At 50.3% G+C, this 18,053-nt stretch overlaps 1 protein-coding gene and 1 long non-coding RNA gene across 2 annotated transcripts in view; both read right to left on the reverse strand.

Moving 5' to 3' along the window:
- ZC3H3 (zinc finger CCCH-type containing 3) overlaps positions 1 to 9,004 on the reverse strand; it is a 125,543-nt gene extending 116,539 nt beyond the window's left edge. The window contains exons 1-3 of the mRNA XM_064399347.1: positions 8,905 to 9,004; positions 5,934 to 7,230; positions 4,150 to 4,343 (exon numbers count right to left, since the gene is read on the reverse strand). Coding sequence (XP_064255417.1) covers positions 4,150 to 4,343; positions 5,934 to 7,230; positions 8,905 to 8,950 — 1,537 coding nt within the window. The 5' untranslated portion in view covers positions 8,951 to 9,004. The remainder of the gene's footprint in view (positions 1 to 4,149; positions 4,344 to 5,933; positions 7,231 to 8,904) is intronic.
- Positions 9,005 to 11,045: 2,041 nt separating this feature from the next.
- On the reverse strand, positions 11,046 to 17,748 carry LOC135286304 (uncharacterized). Its single transcript, XR_010350703.1, has 3 exons — positions 17,146 to 17,748; positions 15,742 to 16,291; positions 11,046 to 15,417 (listed from the first exon to the last, which is right to left on the reverse strand). It is a non-coding gene; the product is annotated as an uncharacterized LOC135286304 (long non-coding RNA).
- Positions 17,749 to 18,053: the final 305 nt, after the last annotated feature.

The raw sequence follows: 18,053 nt of genomic DNA on the forward strand, positions 1-18,053 counted from the left end.
GGAGAAATGATCCGGCTCTTTGCCATCACAATGAATAAAGCTTAATGTTGATTGTGATGGAATTTCTAATGCCAAGGAAATTGATTGAACGCAGCAATTACCCCGCAATAGGAACTCCAGGGAAATGGGATGGTTTTCTCCCCGGCCGTAGCCTTTTGGTTATTTAAAACAATCCAATTTGCAAGGATAATTATATATTAGTGTTTTATCTGCCACCGGGAATGAACATGGGAATTTTGATACTGGCCCGGCATTAGCAGGTTATTGCTGCAAATTACTCCAGATCTGCTTTCTTTCACATAAAGACGAAATTAGGCCATCAATAACCAGAAAAAGGTGGACTGAGGAGATGGGAGAGGCACGAGTGCCCTCTGCAGGGCTGTGTGCGCTTCCCAAAATCCCCAGTTCTCCTGGAAAAGCTCCCGATTCTCCTGCAAAAATCCCAATTTTCCCACACGTACCACGCAGTTGTCGCTCCCATTCTCCTTGTCCACACATTTGCCACATCTCTGACGTTAAAATTATTCAGAAAAAAAAATCAAATCTTCCTTTGAAGCACTTATTCCTAGTTTTTTCCAAGGAAAAAATCCCGTGAATAAGAAATGACAGCTCGGATGCCCAAGCAGGATGAGTCAAGGAATGTTGAGGAAAAGTTCCCAACAACCAGAACTCACTTGTCTGTCGACAAAAAATAGGTTGGGAATAAGCCTCATCCTGTAAGAAATCCCAGACAAAGATAGGAGAAAGCTATTGGGAAAGTGTGGGATTCCCATATCCTCTGGCATGGGACTTTTAGGATGGGAAAAGCCAGAATATCCTGCTGTCATCACACCTGGATCAGTCAAACCTCACCTAAAAGTCGGCATTTTCTCTCAAAAGTGGTGAGAAAAAGATGCCATCCCTGAACTTTTGGGAATATTCCATCTTCAGTTTAGAGAAAGCAGATAAAGGATTCCCAAGGTGACGGGACAGGACATGGACAAAAAGCTCATTTGGCGTTTAGACTGGCTGGGAGAGCTGGGAATGTCCAGCCTGGAGAAGGGAAGGATCCAGGGAGACCTCAGAGCCCCTTCCAGTGCCTGAAGGGGCTCCAGGAGAGCTGGAGAGGGACTTGGGATAAGGACCTGAAGTGCCAGGACACAGGGAATGGCTTCCTACTGCCAGAGGGCAGGGATAGATGGGATTTGGGAAGGAATTCTTCCCTGTGAGATTGGGAAGGTGCTGGAATGAAATTCCCAGAGAAGCTGTGGCTGTTTCATCCCTGGAAGTGTCCAAGGCCAACCTGGATGGAGCTTGGAGCAACCTGGGATAGTGAAAGTTGTCCCTACCTTTTGGGGACTGGAATTCCATGATCTCAAGTGTCCCTTCCCACCCAAACCATTCCATGGTTTTATCCAACACAGTGGCACACGAGACCTTGATGATCCTTGTCGGTCCTCCAGCTTTTCCCTGGATAAGGAAAGAAACAACCACCACCTTTCATCCCTTTTCCATCACATCCCTGAGGATCCCAGAGGCGAGGGAGGCAGCCTGACCTGGAACTTTCTCCCTGCTCCACCATCCCATTGGAAAAACTTCCATTTGGGACGCACTCCAATAACTGAGCTGGTATTAAACATCCCACTTAATCAACTATTTTGGAATTAATCCATAAGAGCTGCAGGTGGATCTCTCATAGAACGGCCCAATAATCCCAAGAAAATTCCTGCCAATCTGCCACTTCCTATTGGATCTCTGATCCCTAAATAAAAGCAATTCCCACAGAGGGAAGTGGACAGAGTGGGAAACACCAATCCCACTTCAAGACTCGGCAATGTCTGGAAGAGCTTCCCTGCTGATGAGACCAAACAGATCCATTTGGGTCCAAGAAGGGAATTGGAAAGTCAGGAGACAGACCAGCACTTGGGAAAAGCAGGAGCAATGTCTTTGCACAGCCCACAGAGCTGTGCCACAGATCCCAAAATCCCGTGGAACAGGACAAACAGGAATCCAGCCAGGCTGTGTCACCACAGGCCCCACATCCGTGGGGACGGAAGGGGCTGATCCAGCTTTTCCAGCCACGCTGCCGTGCAGGAAGTTGGGAGCATTCCTCCCCTCTGTCTTTCCCTCCACAAATGGATCCACCTCCCTGCTCCATTCCTATCCCACTCTGCCCCCAGTGCATCCCAGCAACCCCATTTACTTCCCTAACACCTGTCCAAGGAGAAATGGAAAAGACTGGAAATTCCACCACTTTGTGGTGAATAATATCCACAATATTTTTGATGGGATTAATATCCACACTTTGCCCCTAAAGAAACCAAAACAACCTTCCCAAAACCTCTTGGATAACCTGGTAGCCAGGAATTGAACCCACAAGACTTCTCTTATTCCCAGCTCCCTGTGGAACCAGAAGACACCGGCACCACATCCATAATTATACATTTACAGGGAGCATGGGAGTTGTCCCAATCCCTGTGACCATCCAGGATCTCCCAGACTTGGGAATATCCCTGCTCCATCCACCACCCAATAATCTTTTCCTACTAAACCTGGGGAGGGAAAAAAAACAACCACACAGGAGTCCTGGAGCACACAGAGGAACAGCCCTGGAATAATTCCACAGCTTTCCAACTTTTCCAAGCTTTTTAAGAATATTCCAACACTTGAAGCTGTAAACTCTCTGCCTGGGATTGAAGCTCTCCAAGAAAAATCTTGAAGTACAAAAGGATTCAAATAAAAAAAGTCAATTTTAATCAAATGGAGCAAATCCAAAATTCACTGAATTTCATTTCAAGGAAATCCAGGATCTTCCTGAATTTCTCTGCAAAGGAGAAGGTGCCACACAGAGAAGCACCTGCCAGGAAAGGCTGGATAATTGGATCCACTTTTGGAGGGGGGAAAGAACTTCCTGCTCTCCCAGGGTCACTTCCAGACCCGCTCCCTTTTTTTTTCGTCGACTCTCCAACCTTTTTTATTTGCCAAATTCCCAAATCCAGGAGCAAAACCACATTCCTGCTTTATTTTCTCATCCCTATCCAGTTAAAAATCAAGATTTCAGTGTGGGAACATTCCCTTTAATCAAGGAACTGGGATTCCAAACAAGCTGATATCCCTGGAATCATCACTGCCTCAATTCCCTCCAAGGTTAAAATCCCAAATTGCTCCATGTCTCCAGAGCTTTTTGACTTTTTATGGAATCATGGAACGATTTGGGTTGGAAGAACTCAAAGATCATGGAATTCCACACCCCGGCTATGAACAGGGACACCTTCCACTATCCCAGGTTGCTCCAAGCCCCATCCCAGCTGGTCATGGATACTTCCAGGGATCCAGGGGCAGCCACGGCTTCTCTGGGAATTCCATTCAGGGCCTTCCCACCCTCCCAGGGAAGAATTCCTTTCCAATTTCCCATCTAACCTTGCCCTCTGGCAGTGGGAAGCCATTCCCCCTTGTCCTGGCACTCCATCCCTTGTCCAAAATCCCTCACCCAGGAAAACTCAACAACATCTCAACGGAGCTGTTTGAACACCAAATAATCCCAAAATACAACTGGAGACAAATCCCAGCTACATCTGATCCAAACCCCTCTCCCAGCTCCAGCAATTCCCACAGGGAATTTCACAGGGAAAACATGGCTCACATCCATCTGAAACAACTGAATCCCAGGTGGGGGAAGCCTTTTAGCCACAAAATATCCCTAGGGAACAGAAGAACAAGACTTGGAGCCACCAACATCCCAACAACATTCCAGACACGTGGAGGTGCCACTCTGAGTTCTGCTCTAAGGCAGCAGGACATGGATGCAAATTCCCTGTTCCCAAACACGATGGATTCAGTATTCCACTAAAGTCTGGTGTTTTAAGCAAATTAGATCCAAAACTGGACACCACACTGGGATACAGGTGAGAGATTTGTGTATTCCCGCCTCTGCCAACCTCTTCCTCCTTGGAAAAGCTTCCTGAAAATCCAGGGAAACCCCAGGAAAAGCAGGAAGCAGGTGGGGTTTTTTTGTGGAGATGCCAAAAGGACAACTCAGCTATGCAGTCAAACTCCTCCTCGGTGTTTGCCCCAGGACCAACGACACCTCCAGGAGGACTCAGCAACACATTCCCAAATCCAAGAACCCTCGGAATGAGTCCAGTGAGCCCTTGGAATGCCCATTCCTACCTTCCTTGGTGGCTGCCTGTGTCCTGGTCGCCGGCATCCGGCAGAGGCGGTGCTTGGAAATCTGCACCAGGCCCCGGGGCGAGGAGCGCTTCGCCGTCGCCGAAGGTTTTCCCCGCGTGGAATTTCTCCTCCGGAGGTGGAAGCGGCTCTTCAGAGCTGTGGTGGGGGAGATGTTCTTCTTATCCGTGGGGGAACTGGGAAAGGGAATGTGACAAGGTTAGGAGGGAGGAGGGAAGTGACCAAAATGCTTCTGGTGTCCTTCTCCAGGGCTCCAAGAGGAGTCAAATCCCACCAGGATTCTCCTCTGGCTGAGAGGGGAGAGGAGAAGCTCTGAAGAGAAAATTCCAAGGAAACGGGAAAAATGTGAGGAATTCCTGGCAAGAACAGATGGAGAATGAGGTGTTTGACAGCCAAACTTACTCACTGCCTTCTGCTCAACAGATGTGAGGGATTGAATCATGGGATCATGGAATGGTTTAGGCTGGAAAAAACCTCTGAGATCGTCAAATCCAAGCATTTGCCAGCAGTGGCAAGGACACCACCATATCCCCAAGTTCCACATTCCCAGGGATCTTAAACCTCCCCAGGGATGGGAATTCCCAATGCCTGCCCACCCTTTAAAAAAAGAAATTTTCCCAATATCCAAACTAAACCTCCTGTGGAGCAGTTTGAGGCTGTTTCCTCACGCCCTTTCCCTTGTTCCCTGGGAGATCCTGATCCCTCCTGACTTCACCCTCCTGTCAGGGAATTCAGGGAGCCACAAGGTCCCCCCTCAGCCTCCCTCTGCCAGGCTGAGCTCCCTGAGCTGCTCCTGGTGCTCCAGACCCTTCCTCACCTCCATTCCCAACTCTGGACATGCTCCAGATCCTCAATATCCTCCCGCCAGGATCTGAGGAGCCCCAGCCATGCCCAGCACAGGGGGATGATCCCTGGTTCTGCTGGAATCTACCAACGTGTGGGAGGTCTCCCTGAGCTGCCAAAAAATCCCAAACATTCCCAGCTTCTCCAGAATGATTTTCCTAGCACAATCCACCCACTGGTAGTTTTCCAGGCAGAGCAGGAGGGCAAGGCAAGGAGGGAAACCTGCTGGGAAGCACGGAAGGGATGTGGGAAACAGCAGCAGGAATCAACACAACAATTACAAGAATTTGAAATTAAATCAAGGAAAATGCAAAAGCTTCCTTTGCTGAGTGAGGAAGCGAGCACAGGGATTCACAGGACCCAGCTCTGGATCAGGAGGACATGGAACTGCTGGAGCAAATCCACAGGAGGCCATGGAGATGCTCCAAGGGATGGAGCCAGGCTGGGAGAGATGGGAATGCTCAGCCTGGAAAAAAGAAGGATCCAGGGAGACCTCAGAGCCCCTTTCAAGGCCTAAAGGAGCTCCAAGAAAGCTGGAGAGGGACCTGGGACAAGGGATGGAGTGCCAGGACACAGGGAATGGCTTCCTGCTGCCAGAGGGCAGGGATAGATGGGATATTGAGAAGGAATTCTTCCCTGGGAGGGTGGTGAGGTCCTGGAATGGAATTCTCAGAGAAGCTGAGGTTGCCCCATCCCTGAAGTGTCCAACCCAGGTTGGACAGGGCTTGGAGCAGCCTGGGACAGTGGAAGGTGTCCCTGTTCATAGCAGGGGTGTGGAATTCCATGATTTTTAAGGTCTTCCAGCCCAACCCACTCCACGATTCCATAAATCCTCCAGCACACAACAACCCTCACCGGAATTTCTCCCACAGCCACAACCTGACACGACACCCAGGGACACAAAATCCGAACCAACAACTCACCCCACATTCCCTTTCCTCTTGATGATTTTTGTCCGACTCTTCACTTTGTAGCTGGACAGTGCAGCCTCTCCAAAGGATTTCATCCCACCGGGAACAACGGACGCTGCGCTCGGAGCCGGCGGGACACAAACAGTGCCAGGGATATTTGGGGCTGGAGCCTTCCTCTGGTCCTCGGATCTCCACTGGAATGCTGACTTGGAAGTGGAAGGCAAAGCCTGCAAGCTGGAGGCTTTCCATTTATATTTACTGGGAGAAACTCCCAGCTTGGACTGCAATCCCAGCTTCTTCATCTTCGCTCCCAAATCCGCTTTGGGGGAGATTTTAGCACCTTTGTCTGCTCCTGCAACGCCCTTCTTGGAATTTTCGGCTCGAGGGCTCGCCCACCTCTTCACAATCCGAGAGCTCTTCCCAGGGTTTGCCACCCAGGTGTAGTTGTTTTTCCTGAATTTCTGAGACTTGCTGGAGATGGGTGCCGAGGCAGCTTTTTGGACAGCGGGAGCTTTGGGAATTACGGGAAATCTGCTCTTCACCAGAGCCACCCCAGCCTGAGCAGGTCGAGACAGCATCTCGGCATTCCCAAAGAGTTTGGGATGTAGGGAAGCATCCTCAGCACTCGGCTGCCCTGGAGAGAGTGGTTCTGCCTTGATCCGTACCAAGTGCTGGGCTGGCTCCTGACCTGGGAATTCCAAAGGTTTTTGCGGCTCCGACTTCAGCGCCACGGCGCTTTCACTGGTGCTTCCAGAGGCGGAAAAGGAGCTCCCGGCTCCGCTGCCAGGCAGGCACACAGTCCTTGAGGTGGAACTGAAGGAAATGGATAGGGAAGGTCTTCTCTCTTCTTCCTGGAGAAGAGATTTCTGGGCGTTTCCATCCGCCGACGGAGCCGCATCCCGCCTGGAAAAATCTCCGTAAGGACCCGCGTTTTCCTGGCCAGCCCTTTGCGGCACCTGGATATCCACAACGATGTTCCCATCCGTGGTGAAGTCCACGTGTCTCTCCGGGAACGATTCCGGTGCCTCAGCAGCCTGGCCCTCCCCAAGGTTCCCAAAACCCTGGGAATTGCCGGAACCGCTTCCAACGTCATACCCCGACCCCGGCAGCCGGTTGTCCAGGGAGTATTTTTTCCTCCAGGAGTGAGCCTGGTGCGGGTGGAAATTCCTGGGAGCCTGCTGGGAGTACCTGCTGGAAAAGGCTCCTCTCCTGGCGTAGCCAGGCTGGCGGGGGTTGTTCCACCTCGGAGCAGCCGACGGCGCCGGATGTGGGACATTCCCGTGCATGTTCCTGTGGCTGTTGATGAGACCTGCAGGAGAGAAGGCAGAGCGCTCATTCCCCGATCCCGTGGGAATCTCAGAGCAACACAGAGCTGCTCCTCCTTCTGCTGGAATTATATCAACACTCGGGTTTCGGATGGTGAGCCAGGGCGGAAGGAAAAGTCATGGAATCACAGAGTCCGGGAGTGGTTTGGGTTGGAAGGGACCTTCAGGAACATCTGGCTCCACTTCCCGGCCACAATTTGGCCTTGGACACTTCCAGGGATCCAGGGGCAGCCACAGCTTCTCTGGGAATTCCACCCCAAGCTCACAAGAAAGAATTCCTTCCTGAAATCCCATCTATCCCTGCCCTCCAGCAATGGGAAGCCATTCCCTGCATCCTGGCAGATCCTGATCCCACCCAAACTCCACCCTCATGTCAGGGAATTTTAGGGAGCCAGAAGGTTCCCCCTGAGCCTCCTTTTCTCCAGGATGAGCCCCCCAGCTCCCTCAGCTGCTCCTGGTGCTCCAGACCCTTCCCAAATTCCCTTCCTTGCTTCCTTTCAAAGCAGCAACAAGGACATTCCAAAGTTCTGCTGTTGTGTCCCTCTGGAAGCCAACACCCCTGTTATTTTGGGAATTTCTGCCCTTGTCCAGCCTCAGTCTTCAGAAAACCTTTCCCGTGAGTGATTCCCGAAGGAATTTGGAGCCTGGTGTTCCAGGCAGAGTTTTTCCTTCACCGGGGTCACGGTGCTGCCAGGAGAGCTGAGTCAGCACATTCCTCACGGGAAAATCAAGGATTGTTTTCCTCCCTCTCACCATTCCCCCACCCAGGAGCTCCTGGAGAGGCAAATCCCAATTCCTGAGCGGAGGCTGCGGCCTCACTAACAGGGAAAATTTACTCTGAAGGATAAAAACCAGAGGGATTTGGTGCTAAAATAATCCCTGGTGCTTTCCAGAGCTTGGGAAGGGCACATGGATCCACATCCCACCTCTGTGCTCCCAGCCCGGGGCTGTGGGACAGGGAAAAGCCCCTTCCCAAAGCCAGGAGGGTTCCAAGAGCAGCACTGTGGGAATTCCCTGGTGTGGGGATCCCAAAATCCCCCAGCACTTAAAATCCAACTTCCCTTCCCCACCTCGTCCCTCCCCAACCAAAAACTCCCCAGATCCCACCACAACCCGTCCCGATCCCACCTCACATTCCCAACATTCCCTTAAAACGCTCCAAAGCCCCCCAGGATGCCCAGATTTCCCCTTATCCCTCCTCCAGATCCTCTTCCCATTGCTCCCAGCCGCTCCCTGCTTCCCTACCCGGCGTCTTTTCCTTGTCTCTCCCTCCTTTTTTTCCCTGTTCCCCTCGTTTCCCGGTGTTTCCCGATCCCTTCACACCCTGGAGCGCTCGGATCTCCCGGCACAGCCTCTCCCATTCCCGATTTTCCCCGATTTTCCCCAATTCCCGCACCCTGGAGCGCTCGGATCTCCCGGCACAGCCTCTCCCATTCCCGATTTTCCCCAATTCCCGCACCCTGGAGCGCTCGGATCTCCCGGCACAGCCTCTCCCATTCCCGATTTTCCCCAATTCCCGCACCCTGGAGCGCTCGGATCTCCCGGCACAGCCGCTCCCATTCCCGATTTTCCCCGATTTTCCCCAATTCCCGCACCCTGGAGCGCTCGGATCTCCCGGCACAGCCTCTCCCATTCCCGATTTTCCCCAATTCCCGCACCCTGGAGCGCTCGGATCTCCCGGCACAGCCGCTCCCGTTCCTCCATTCCCGCAGCGCTCCCGCACGGCCCCGCGGCGCCGTGACGTCATCAACCGGCGCCGCCCGACGCCAACGGACCCACGTGAGCGCTCCTGAGCGGTCACGTGACGCCCGCCGCCGTTGCCTGGCAACGGGGCCTGGACAGCGCGGCCTAAACTGGGCCTGGGCCTAGGCCTGGGCCTGGGCCTAACCCGGCCCGGCCTGGCTGTCCCCGGTTGTCCCCTATTACCATCTCAGCCTGCTCCGGCTGTCCCCATTTCCCCTGTCCCTGTGAAATACCAAGCTGTGTTTCGTGTCAGGGTACATACGGGCAACGTGTGTATCTGTGATTGTGAAATGTGTGGAAACCGACAGTGGGACAGTTATAAAGACGAATTCTAATAAATAGCTGAGGAAGTAAAGCATGGAAGAAGGTTTTTGAACCTGTCCTCTGTTCAAAATTAACCGTTATAAGTCTTAAGTTGATTCAGAAGCATTCAAATTAAAGCTTTAAGGATGTTGCTGTTTGACAGGAACTTTCTGCTTGTAGCTAAGCCTTAAAGAGTTTTGCAATAATAAACTTTTGAAGTATAATTTTAGAATATTGCTTGTAGTAAGAATCTTTGAAACTATAGCTTTAGAATATATAAAAAGGAAACATCCTTATCTCAACGCCTTAACAAAACTGTGAAAAGCAACCTGAGCAAGGAAGATGAACATCAACTCAAGGACTGATAGTTTCGACCAAGGGAAGCTGGACATCACTGTTATGACATTTATAGTCCTTGCAATTAAAAGGTGAACCTGCATCTGGACCCTGGACCTCACCAGCTGGGAGACTTATTTCTTCTTTTGGAAGCTGGACCCCACCATCTGGGGATACTCCTTTCTGGGATACATCCTGGGAAAAACTAAATCACACTAGTGTACAGAATTTTGACGTAAAAATTGGGAATATAAACTCCTGAGAAAGCTTTTGATTACCCCTATAAATATCTTTAAGCCCCAACTATCGGCGTGCAGTTGGAGGGAAAATTTCCCCCGCTGTGCCCAGCACTGTATTGCTCATACTTTACCATATTAATTAATCAATTGATTGCTGCTTGAGTATTTGGCCAAGTCAAGCTTCTCATTTATAACACCATCCCATCCTGGCCCAGCTGTCCCCATTTCTCCTGTCCCCATCCCTGCCTGGCCCAGCTATTCCCATCTCCAATGATCAGATGGCTGCAGCTTTTCTCCTATGACTGTTGTCCCCAAAAAAGTTTATTCCACACAGTGTGCAAGAGCCTGTTCCACAAACTGAGCCAAAATCCTGGAATTATTTACAGTTCCACACAGAAAAGGGGAAGCTGTTTTTTTCCCTCTCCTAACCTTCGTTGTTCCTCCACCTTTCCCTGGTCCTTTGGTTCCATGTTCAGTTGGGGTTTGGGTGAGATTTTATCCCAAGTTTCTTCTTCTCTCCTTTCTCCACATCTGCAGCTCCTGAGGCTTCACTAAGACTGCAATTACCAACACGTGTGAAACACAATTTATCTACTTGGAAAATGGGAACCTTGGAGCCAGGCTGGGAGAGATGGGAATGTCCAGCCTGGAAAACAGAAAGCTCCAGGGAGACCTCAGAGCCCCTTCCAGTGCCTAAAGGGACTCCAGGAGAACTGGAGAGGGACTTGGGACAAGGGATGGAGGGACAGGACACAGGGAATGGCTTCAAACTGACAAAAGACAGGGTTAAATGAAATTTTGGAAAACATTCTTCCCTGGGAGGATGGTGAGATCCTGGAATGGAATTCCCACAGAAGCTGTGGCTGCCCCATCTCTGGAAATCCCCAAGGCCAGGTTGGACAGGGCTTGGAGCAACCTGGGATGGTGGAAGGTGTCCCTGCCCATGGCAAGGATTGGAATGGGATGATCTTCAAGGTTTCTTCCAACACAAACCATTCCAGGATTCTGGGATCTCCTGCATTGAGGTAAATTTGGTCCAGCTGTCCCCAGCCCTGGCTGTTCCCATTCCCTGACTCCTGCTCCCTGTCCTCTTTCCAGCCTCATCCAGCTCTCCCAGCTGTCCCAAGCCTCTGTCCCTGTCCCCATCCCCTGTCCCCTCTCCCATCACCAGTGTCCTCCCACAGCCAGGCACGAGGGGGAGATTTTCCTGGTGATCCAAAGGAAAATCTCCAGCAAGGAAATGTTAATTCCACCCATCAGCCTCGTGATTCCCTATTTCCCACACTTTGGCTGTCATTTTTAAAGGGTTTCACAGGAAAACCGGTCCCAAAACTTCAAATTTACTGTGAAAGTGAAGAAAATCCTTAAGGAGCTTGTTTTCCAAATAATTCAATTTTTCCTCAAGGGAATAAACCCCTTAAATAAAGAGCAGCAGAGCCTCAAGTGTGTAAAGAAGATAAAACTCCAGCCTAAAATTATTCAGGGAACAAAAAGCCGAGCCAAGGAGCTGGAGCAACACGACACCAGGATGGAACATTTGGAAAAGCAACCCATTATCAACCTCAAATCCATTAAAACAGACGCTGTCCCTTGGGATATCTCACTTCCCAATGCAGCCAGGGAGTTCTGCCTGTCCCAGCTCTGATCAAATCACATCTCTGGGATGAGCCCACGATTTCCCTGCTTGGAAAGGGAGATTTAGTAAATTATTTTTGGTGTTTTGTGGCATTTTAAAGTGGAATTTGGGAAGAACCAGCTTGTTGGGATAAACTATTTTGTGAGAAAAGGCTTCAAAATGCAAAGAATTTAGGGAGTGTGACCCAAAAACTGCTAAAAATACCCCAAGTCCTCTCTTTTTTTCCAAGTTTTGCACACATGGGAACAGGCTGGGAACCAGGCAGGCAGGAATGACAGATCTCCTCCCTTTGGGCGGCCTCAGATCAGCTTCAATAGATCCCAAATCCCACCCAGAGTTTCATAATGGCTTTAAACTGACAGGAATTGGCACTTGTGCCAAAAAAAATCCTCCTCCACTCCCAGCTGCTCCTTCCCTCCCTTGTGCTGGCACGGGGAGTCGAGTGCTTTGCATAAAAGAGCTGGGAACGAGCTGCTCTGAATTGAAATTAATTCAGCACACGTGGAGGAAAAGCTCATTTTTAAGCCAGGGAAGCCGTGGATCCACCACTCCCACAAAATCCAACCTCGGGAAAAGGCGAACTCAAAGCTGTTTTACCAATTTATGCCAAAATTTATAAGGAGAAAATGCAAAGTTTGGAGGATCTTGGGCCACTTGGGGTCATCCTCGGATGTTTTCCATCGGGAAAGCTTTGGGATGGGGGTATCCAGAGGAGGAGAAGCAGCATTTTAAGCATGAACTGGATCTTCTCCAGGGAACAGAGAGGAGCATCCTGCCTCGGGACAAGCAGCTGGCAGAAATCTCCCCTGGGATTTGTGCAGAGGGCAAAGGACAGACGAGGATGTTAAAATATTAAAATAAACTTTTTTTTTTTTTTCCTGGCTTTTCAGCCCATTCCTGTCACAAGCAGCATATCCAAAAAGAATTCATGGCACTTTTAATTCACAGCACTAAGTTTCTATGACACTTTGGAAGTCTAATTTAATTTTTTTTAAAAGAGGGGAAAAAAAAAAAAAAAAAAAGCAAGTGCAGGGTTTTGAGCATGAGTAAACATCCCAGGGAAGGGAACACAGGGAAGAAGAATTAAATTATCTCGTTCAGCCCAAAAATAAATCCTTTCAATGTCCTAAAACATTATCCCAGTGCAGATCCAGTGACAACTGTGCCAGAGGATCCCTGGATCCTGAAACACCCAGCTCTGCCAGGGATCCATTTGCAGGAACAGCATGTGTGGGACATCATGGAATCATGGAATGGTTTGGATTGGAAGGGACCTGCAGAGTCATGGAATTCCACCCCTTTCCATGGGCACGGGCACCTTCCACTATCCCAGGCTGCTCCAAGCCCTGTCCAACCTGGCCTGGAACAATTCCAGGGATGGGGGCAGCCACAGCTTTCCTGGAATGTCTTCCAGCACTTGTGAGTCTCTGGGATCATTGTGTCAAGGTTTCAGGGAGATGCCTTAATTAAAGTGTAAAAAAATGGGAGAGAATCCAGGAGGAAGTGGAAAATCAAGAGAGTGAAGGTTTAAAACCTGTGTAGTCCCAAGGTCGGTGGTTGTTCCCTGAATCCTTTTGCTGAAGGATTGGGAGGAGTCTGGAGGTGAGTGACCCATTCCCTGCTGTGCCAGCACCATCCAGGGCATGGATAATGGGATGTGATATGGATGCAGGACTTTTCCTTTTCCTTTTCCTTTTCCTTTTCCTTTTCCTTTTCCTTTTCCTTTTCCTTTTCCTTTTCCTTTTCCTTTTCCTTTTCCTTTTCCTTTTCCTTTTCCTTTTTCTTTTCCTTTTCCTTTTCCTTTTCCTTTTTTCCTTTTCCTCTTCCTCTTCCTCTTCCTTTTTTCCTTCCCTTCCCTTCTCCTTCTCCTTCTCCTTCTCCTTCTCCTTCTCCTTCTCCTTCTCCTTCTCCTTCTCCTTCTCCTTCTCCTTCTCCTTCTCCTTCTCCTTCTCCTTCTCCTTTTTATTTCTCCTTCCCATCTTTCTCTCCTCCTCTTCCTCCCCACCCTCCTTTTCCTTCTCCTTATCTTTTTCTCTTTCTCCTTTCACTTCTCCCACTTTTTCCTCTCAACATTTCCAGGGATGGAGCATCCAAAACTTTCCTGAGCAGCCCGATCCAGCCTCTCACCATCCTCACAAGTGAACAAATTAGTTTTTATCTCCAATCTCAACCTCTCCCTCCCGTCTAAATCCATCACCCCTCATTCTGTCCCTACTAAAAACCCTTCCTTCCATTCCTACAGAAATCCATGGACACAGCCCTAGCTCCGAGAGGAGCTCAGCAATTTTCTACCACTGAAGAAATTTGCTTCTTAAACAAAATGTTTTTCCTATTTTAACTCCAGGAGTGGGGGGGGGGGGGGAAAAGTGCTTCCCAAGGGCAAACAAACTCTTGACTCACATTTTTCTGCTGATAACAACAAGACTCCAGAGCAAGGCTCAAGGGAAGGAGATATCTCCTGGATTAGATGGAAAACAGAGAGGAAAATGTCAGGAACAGGAGAAGAAATGGCTGCAGGAGCAGCAAGGAAAAGCTGCTGTCATTTATCGAGTGGGTGCTGGTTTTTTGTGGTGGTGTCTGGTTTTTGGGGATGTTTCTTGCCTCTGGTGGCACTGCCAAGGCAGGAGCTGCCCACGGACCTCAATCCACATGCTTGGGAAAGGGAGAAACCAGAGGAATGGTCTCTGTGCTTCCATGTCATTGTCATTCCCAGCAGGAATTATTTTCCAAGGTATTTCAAGTAGGGACAGAGAGCAAATCCTCCTCTTTCTCCTCTTTGTTCACCCACTGAATCCAGGATGCCTCATTTGGCAATTCCATCGAGGCAGAAGGACCAAAAACCTGGATCAATTCCATGGATCAAAAACCTCGACTACAAATCAATTAATCCAAAAATATCCTAAATCCTCCACTCTGTGGGAATGGGATCGTGGGGGCTGTGACATCCCACGGCAAAATGAGATTCCTTTACTGAGTGAGGAAAGGAAACAGCAGGGACTCACAGGACCCAGCTCTGGGGTCCCCAACAGCAGAAGGACCTGGAGATGCTGGAGCAAATCCAGAGGAGGCCATGGAGATGCTCCAAGGGATGGAGCCCCTCTGCTCTGGAGCCAGGCTGGGAAGAGCTGGGAATGTCCAGCCTGGAGAAGGGAAGGATCCAGGGAGACCTCAGAGCCCCTTCCAGTGCCTGAAGAGGCTCCAGGAGAGATGGAGAGGGACTTGGGATAAGGACCTGAAGTGCCAGGACACAGGGAATGGCTTCCTACTGCCAGAGGACAGGGATAGATGGGATATTGGGAAGAAATTCCTCCCTGTGAGGGTGGTGAGAGGCTGGGATGGAATTCCCAGAGGAGCTGTAGCTGTCCCATCCCTGGAAGTGTCCAAGGCCAGCTTGGATGATGGTTGGAGCACCCTGGGATCATGGAAGGTGTCCCTACCCATGGCAAGGGATGGAACTGGATGAATTTGAAGGTCCCTTCCAACCCAAACCATTCCATCATTCTGACATGACTCCACCATATCCTGGCAATGAAATCATGGCTTTTCCTTTGCCAATTCCAAAGGATAGATTCAATCCACCAGAAAACCATGGCAGAATTCCCAAAAATATTTGTTCATGTGAAAACATCTGTATTGATCCTACTTCAGCCGTGAAGGGGAGAGGACTTTGCTCCCCAAGTGCTCGGGCCTTGGACTTTTCCCTGCTTGGAAAGGCTGAGAAAAAAAAATCCATACACTGCCAACTGCAAATATTTGGATTAGGAATATGGTTTGGATGTTCAGCATTGTCCAGCAGAGCTCTTCCAGGAGCATGTGGCCATCCAGGGATCTGGTTTTATCCCAATTTAATGCAGTTACACCACCAGCTGCCATTGCAAAATTCCCACCTTGCAGGACCTGCTACTCCAGGGTTCCTGTCAAAAAACATTTGCAAATACTTTTGGTTTCAGGAAATTTCACAGCAGCGCCAAAGAGAGGGAAGCAAACTTCCTGACAATCTGAGCTGTGGCTTTTGCTGGAAAAGCTGAGGGGAAAGTGGCATCAGATGCTCCTTTGCAGGCCCTGGATGAGAGGGAAGGATGTTCAGGAAGAGGAAGGTGAATTTTTGAGACTTTCCTGGGTTTTTTTTTTTTACCTGATTCCTCTCCCAGCTGGTTCTTTGGAGTTCTGTGGGCAGCACCACTCAGCAAAACAGAGATCAATGCACATCCAAAAGTCACAAAGGGGATCCAACTTACTTGATTCCTCCTGGGACAAATTCTTCCTAACATTTCATCCACTGAAGCTCCCTGTGTATTGGTGGGGCACCTTTTGATGGAGCTTGGCACGTCCATGGCTTCTCCTTGTCCTCCCAACAGCTCCACGATGTCCCAATGCTTCTCCTGCCCTGCACAGATGAGTCAGATCCAGGTTTTTAATGAGAACCATGAATTTTTCGTGCTCAGGAGCACCAGTCTGGGGGCACACCACTATTCCTGGGAGCCACATGGAGACTCCAGCTCCTCTTCCCCTTCCAGCCTCCGTAGGGCGCTTTGCTCTGGGAACTCCTTTCTTCAAGTTCTGCTCCGGAGAGGCTAAAATTAAACCAGTGATTCCATTGCTGACTGAAAACAGAGCATTCCTTCCCCACCCACGTGTTTTGGATGGACATCAGAAGCCAAACCCCGGCTGCTCAGCCCCATGTGGAAAAACAATCTTCTGTTCTGATGCTCCATCCACCGCAGCTCGCTCCGATCGGGATGTTCAGTTCCCAGCCTGGCGTTCGGGGGGCTCTGAAATGGGATTTGCCTGGAAATGGGAAACATAAACACAGGCAGCCACTATCTCTGCAGCTTATTGCCCTGAACAAAAGCTTATTCTGCTCCAGAGAAGGGAGGGAAACAGAAGTTAATTCATGGGTAAAGCAAGGGAAATAAAATCCCTTCACGATCTCCTTTCCATCCTGTGTGTCCCCAGGTTTTTTGGAAAAGTGGAGATTTTCAGGCAGCCAGTGGAAAGATGGAGATCTCTCTCTCTCTCTGGAACTCCAATCCTCATAGGGTTAAAATCCTAAAAATCCCAGTCCTCACTGAGCCACTGCCAGGTGGTGCAAACCTGCTCCAAGCCCCACTGGAGTCATGGAATCACAAAATAACTTGGATTGGAAGGGATTTTTGAAGGGCATCCAATTCCAAACCCCTGCCATGGGCAGGGACACCTTCCACTATCCCAGGCTGCTCCAAGCACCATCCAACCTGGCCTTGGAAACTTCCAGGGATCCAGGAGCAGCCACAGCTACTCTGGAAATTCCATTCCATCACCTTAGCACCCTCACAGGGAAGAATTCCTTCTCAATATCCCATCTATCCCTGCCCTCTGGCAGTGGGAAGCCATTCCCTGTGTCCTGTCCCTCCATCTCTTGTCCCAAGTCCCTCTCCAGCTCTCCTGGAGCCTCTTCAGACACTGGAAGGGGCTCTGAGGTATCCCTGGAGCCTTCCTTTTTCCAGGCTGGACATTCCCAGCTCTCCCAGCCTGGCTCCAGAGCAGAGGGGCTCCATCCCTTGGAGCATTTCCATGGCCTCCTCTGGATTTGCTCCAGCAACTCCAGGTCCTTCTGCTGTTGGACCCCAGAGCTGGAGGAAGCTCTACAGGTGGGGTCTCACCTGAGCAAGGCAAAGAGGAGGAACTCCTTCTTTTCCTCCTGCCCACACTGTGGGATGAGCCTGGATCTCTGGATTCTTGAACCTCCATCACTGGGATCCCCAAGTTCTTGAGTGTCCATCACTGGATCAGCATCTCCTGTAGTATCCATCGCTAGGATCCCAAATATTCCCCAGGGAGAGCCCAGCACCACAAAATCCCCTCCTGGCCCAAATTCCCAGAGCGTGGAGCCAGGAAAGAATTCCCTGCCCACCCTGCGTGCACCTGGTCCTCCCTCATCATCTGCCATCCTCAAATCCCTGCACAATTCCCAGAGCACCAGCTGGTCTTTTCCCACCCGGCATCCATCAAAGGGACAAAACAGGGGCTGTGACACCAATCCCTGTGCCCTGCTGCCTTCCCCCCTCTCTCCATATGTTCCTTCCCCACCCTGCACTTCCCATCGAGCTGAGGCTGGACCAAACTCATGACAGAAGTGATTCCAGTCCCGATCCCTCCTGGAGCTTCATTCCCAGCTCAGCCTCACAGCAGGGACAGCCAGGAACTAGACCCACGGCAGCTGCTTTCCTTTAACCCATTTTTTCCCCCCCAAAAAAACCTCTTTTCCACCCAGGCAGCCCTATCCCATCCGCTGGGATACCCCCCCACCCCCAAACGCGATTCCCATCTGGAATTCCTCTAGATGTCACCCTCAGCCATCTTTTCCACACAAACACCCCCTCCTCCCTCCCCCGGCTCGCATTTTCCTTTCTCCAAGATTTTTTTTTTTTTTTTTAAATTCCTTTCTGATCTCTTTCCGGCCATGTGTGATTGCAGTTTCCTCCGGGCGTCCATTTCATCAGCCCGAAATTAAGGAGCAGCAGGAGAGGGGGGGGAAAAAAAAGGGGGAAAAAAAAAAAAGGGGGCGGCG

Source organism: Passer domesticus, chromosome 1 (genome assembly GCF_036417665.1).
Source record: "Passer domesticus isolate bPasDom1 chromosome 1, bPasDom1.hap1, whole genome shotgun sequence".
Taxonomy (NCBI): Eukaryota; Metazoa; Chordata; class Aves; order Passeriformes; family Passeridae; genus Passer; species Passer domesticus.